Source organism: Aspergillus caelatus (assembly GCF_009193585.1).
Source record: "Aspergillus caelatus strain CBS 763.97 unplaced genomic scaffold BDV27scaffold_331, whole genome shotgun sequence".
Taxonomy (NCBI): Eukaryota; Fungi; Ascomycota; class Eurotiomycetes; order Eurotiales; family Aspergillaceae; genus Aspergillus; species Aspergillus caelatus.
In genome coordinates, this window is record NW_022475594.1 from 15,355 (window position 1) to 20,488 (window position 5,134).

The 5,134-nt window shown below is 46.7% G+C and overlaps 1 protein-coding gene across 1 annotated transcript; it reads right to left on the reverse strand.

The window, feature by feature from the left end:
- Positions 1–607: 607 nt before the first annotated feature.
- On the reverse strand, positions 608–2,349 carry BDV27DRAFT_169394 (cytochrome P450; the record flags this gene model as incomplete). The annotated part of the gene is made up of 2 exons (XM_032075021.1): positions 1,842–2,349; positions 608–1,787 (listed from the first exon to the last, which is right to left on the reverse strand). The coding sequence occupies exons 1-2, from the start codon at positions 2,264–2,266 to the stop codon at positions 608–610; spliced, it is 1,605 nt and encodes a 534-aa protein (XP_031921548.1). The 5' UTR covers positions 2,267–2,349.
- Between the last annotated feature and the right edge of the window lie 2,785 nt (positions 2,350–5,134).

Here is a 5,134-nt window from a genome sequence, read left to right on the forward strand (position 1 = left end):
AAAAAAAAAAAAAAAAAAAAAAAAACCTCTTTCACCGGGCAGCGCTTAGGAGTGATATGCTGGAAAAACATTGCCTACAGGTCGGTTGCATTGGAGAATACAAGGTAGCTACTGATATTGAGAGGCTTCGAGATCCTGTATCAAGGGATTCATCAAAAATATAGCCATAACAGAGAGCCTCAGTGTCCTTGATATCGCACTGCAAGGGCTTTACCAGCACCATCCAAGCCAACTTGTAATCTTTCCGGTGTAGAAGCACTAGTGATTTCTTCATTCGGCTTAAAAGCCTTAGGTCTTTGACAACCCGAGGGAGATGGAGCAAATCTACAGTATCGCGTGAGAATGCGTTCACAGGCGACTACACGCAGGTTTCATCTCTGGGACAACTCTCGCCGTTGGGTCGAACTTGTCGCCGGTATCTTCAGGCCCACTAGCGCATATAGCCGTGAATGAAATACCTTCCACTGGGTCCCTTCATCCGACTGATTCGAGTGCCACGCCGCGCGTTGTGGCAATTTAAATTACTTACTGATGGGACTAAAGTGTATGAAATAGGAGGCTTCTAGAAGGAGAGTTTGTATTTCGTTCATGTGGGCCTATCCATAATTTAATGCGATGTGCTATGCAGACGCACGAGGACCTGAACTGGGGCAGTAGTAGTCGTGTATTTATGTTTGACAACCGTCGACTTGTCCATATTTTCCACCTTGTCAAATCTCTGAAGCATGCGCACGATGACGTACGCAGCCTCGGTCAGAGCAAACTGCTGTCCTAAGCAAATCCTTGGTCCACCATTGAATGGCAAAAATTCCCACCCTGGTTTGTGCCCGGTCCATCTTTCCGGCCGAAATTCTTCAGCGTCGTCGCCCCAGATGTCCTTACGACGTTGCATGATATGCACGTTGTAGGTGACCTCCTCACCAGCGCGGATGTATATTGGCGATGAGCCATCGGCACCACCACCTCGAGGGAGAGTGGTGTTTCGCACCGCGCGGCGACTGTTCTCGGGTACAGGTGGATGGAGTCGTAGCACTTCAGATAGAACATGCTGCAGATATGAGCATGATTTCAGCGACTCGAAAGTAATCGATGTATTACTGGAGAACTCTCCAAACGTTTCCAGGACGACGGCGTGCAGCTTTTCGTACACGTCCACGTGACGAGACAGTAGATAGAATGTCCATCCCAAAAGACCTGCAGTGGTGTCCCTTCCTGCCAGCAGAATATTAAGAAGCTGGGTCCGAAGCTCTTCGGGATCTTTGGTCTCCTTCACGAGTTCCCGAAGGAATACATAGCCAGAGTCAGTTGGGTTCCCCGAAGATCCTTTGTTGTCCCTTGACTGTAATTCCTCGGCAAGAACGAGGTTCACATAATAACGGGCAAATTCGTGGATTTCTGCACAATCTTTGTGGAACTGTGCGGGCGAGTAGAGAAAGTAAAGATCCGTCAACCAACTTCGTAACACGACCACTGTATTGGCTCGGTCAAACGCCTTGCCAAAAGACAAACCGTCAGGCAGACCAGCTGGCACAGCTGCTCCTGGCTCCTGGCTCTGGTTAGCTTTCAAGGAGCCAACCTGCGAGTTGGCACTCTGTCCAAAGAGAAATTCGGTGGCAGAGTCAAGAGTCAAGTTGAAGAACAAGGGGGCTAAATCGACAACGTCTGTCCAGGAATCGTGTTGAACTGGGAGCCGATCGAGAAGATGTTGGACATGACGTTCTTCCAGCTCTAAGTTGGCGATTTGGCCTCGAGCGAATTGTGGACGAAGTAGGGCGCGAGAATGTTGCCTACCATTCTATATTAGTGCATCAGTGATCCCCGCGTGTGAATCTACAACATACCACTCCTTTCCATCCGAAGTAAAGATACCTTTCCCGATCACCGGTCCAAAAAGGTTACGCCGTAAAGGGCCAAGCTCAAAATCCTTGAACTGTGTGGCAAGCATAGCTTGCACATTCTTCGGGTCCATTGTGACGTGGTGCCAGTTACCCAGGATATTCTGATTCCACGTTGGACGCTGGCCCAGCTCTTCGTAAACGACCACTTCATCATTCTGCAGGATCTGTTGCCGTGTCGTATCAATATAACGCTTCAGGATATCAATGCCGAATGGAAGCTTGCTCGGTCGGACAAAAGCGGGCTTACAACCCATTCGCTGAGCTCGTTGGGTATGCAATATCGAAATCAAAATCCATCGAAAAATATAAATTCCGACAATCGCCGGGACGGCAGTCGAAAAGCTCAACTGCTGAGGAATCATCATCATGGCAAATATTGAATCGTAAGTGTGAAATTAAAAGTTGATGAACCCAAGATCGCTTGATCTCTTTCTCACTGGGTTCATTAACGATATATATACACCCTCCCCCCCCACCCCAAGAAGAACAATTTAAATTTGGACCAAATGTAAAACTGAACTAGTGTCAGACTGTCATCGAACTCTAATTGCACCCGTCCCTTCAGGTAAATGTCGACCCCAGAGACGAGGGGCCACAGTACCCCGGACCCATGGGCAGACCAATGTGGCGAGTATCTTTCGCTTATCTAGCCGCTCAAGATTAATCGCCTTATCTAGTCGTCGAGACGTGCACCAACGGTTTCAGATGTCTAGTCATACGACAGACCACGGAAATCACTTTAGTAGTCCGTAGTATCTTGAGTAATTTTTCGCGCAAAACCAATTGGTAAACCGCTCAACCTTCATTGTGGATACTATGATTCTAAATCGCTACCCGGTTCTACCAAGACTGAAGCTTCATACCCTACTAGGTGAGTATATGAGAAAACCTATCATCCTGGATAATATTAATCGAAAAGTTTTTTATTTAGTGCCGTGAGTACGATTAGTCATCAGTGAAAGTAGTCGATAGAAGATCTTTTGTAGAGTAGTTCCAGATTTATAATATCAAGCAATAACTAAGATGGTGCCAGGCCTAGAGAGGAATCCTTCTGAAGAAAGCAAAAAGGCTCATCTTGTGAAGGAGCAGTTTGTTTTTACTGCATCTCACCTGGCCAGCTCTGAAAGCCCCTTTGAGGGCTCCAAACCCGGGCTGAAGTTGATCACACAGAGAGTCAGATCGTCATGACCCAGGATTGCCGTGCTGGGGAGTTCTTATACAGTGACGAAGGGGCTTATGTAGAGCTGCAATCACCCTGAACTTCAGAAACGTTGCCAACAAGCTGTTAGCCCGAGTTTCAATGAATCATTTGAGTGCCACCACCAGCGGCACTGCGGTCGTATACAATAACTTCTTAATCGGGCATAGTACATAGAGGTGCCCCAGGCAGTCAAACTGGGCATCACGTTTTGATTGGCCGCGTATTGATTAACAAAGCGAAAATTGGATGGTCACATGTTCATCCTCTACTAATTGATCTCTTTGTCAACCAGAATGAGATAATGATATCCATCTACAGTAATAGCGCTCGCATATCTCGGCTCACGCGCACCCGTTGCTCTGTTGCATGGAACTGTCAATATGGGGAGATGGACGAGCAGTTCAGAGGTTTTTATTGTACGGCTATATTCATACTTTACTTCCACGAATGCTCAAGAAGCAAATGTCACATATTCAGCAGCTTGGGCTGACTGCTGACATTCCTTGGAACACTACCCGTTAACTGTATCTGGCTGTTGAAACGATGATTATATTGCCCAGACACTTAGGTGAAAAATCTATTTGATGTATGGTTTTGGGACAAGCTTATCATATGGGCTTTACAAAAGAACCACTACATAATTATCCCACCATAGCCTCACTCTGTTTGCTTCTCTTTCACCCCGTACCTCCTGGGCTTGGCCTGCTAACCGTATGTCAGAGCAATCGAAGGAGTTTATTTATTGAGGTAATGCTCAAAGGTTGACATATTCAGTATTCATTCGTTTGAGCTGACAACAGGTCAAGCGTCAAACCCAATCTTAGTACGTTATCTATAACAATGGATGGCGGCCGAGGGTCACCGGTGTTCGTGGTTTTCAACAAAGGCCTGAGAACACAAACCAGACTATATATTGCTGTTTTAAACCTCTCATATTACGTTTATCTCTTTGCGACTGGATAATTTGAGAACTTCTCAAGCGTTGATGCAATTGCGATATCTGTTATCTGGATAACCAGAAGACTGGCACTGATATCTGGGGTGACACCCTATATTCACTATATCATCTAGATTGTTATGATTCGAGAGGTACAGTTGAATCTTTCCTACATGGTATTATTTTCACTAGCGTATTCAGTTGACTTACTCGGTCACCTAAGAGGAGTATCGCTGGCTCAATCCCAGCGGCATGTTTCGTGCCGTTGGCTTTGCTGCAGATACTGCGACTTCGCCATGCACATCCGCAGGTGGCACCCCCTTGTTTATATTCCAGCAAGCTAGTAGTGACTCCTCAGTTCCCTGGGGTAAATAGTACTTAACAATCGAGCCCAGGTGACTGCATATACTTTGGCCTTCCTCAAGTTCACTGCTTTGGCATCTGCGATTTCCAAACGATCTTTCAAAGACCAATCCCCCTTGCTTACCGCTTGTGTGTTCACTACGAAATTTGCAGCAGCATGCTTGCTTGTTGCCCTAGTCCCATTGGAGCACTCCAGGACAGTTCGCCCATTATTTTAGCTTTCCTTCTACCTCTTAACTGACCTGATATTCAATGTGCCGCCTATCGGTAGCCCTTGGTCAGCCGACTCCAGTCTGGAGGTGAAGCGTTTTCTGTCCGCTTCTATGGGGGCTGAATTGACCTTGCTATGTTTAGAAACAGTTAAGAAGCGGAGGTGGCTTTTGAGATACCAGGCTGCAGATCCCCGGGAGAGTACCAGTGGCCCTTTCAGCCGGCTTCTATTTCTGTGGCTTAAAAGTCTGCTCAAAGCTGGGCATACTAATATGTTAAGCTGGGACTGTATACTTCCACCTGTGCATGAGTGATTAGGATCGAGACAGCTATTGGAGGACTTTGTTTTTGTGGGAGAAAATAATGAGTATCATGCCTTCACGCTTAGTATCATGCAACTGAGAGTCTCTGACCAATGCAGGCGGCCATAGTTGTGGGATCGCTTTGTTCCTTACACTCATCAAATGTATACGGTGGGAGGTTGCTAAAGTCGCCGCTCCCCGGCTATTTCTAGTGCTATTCAAC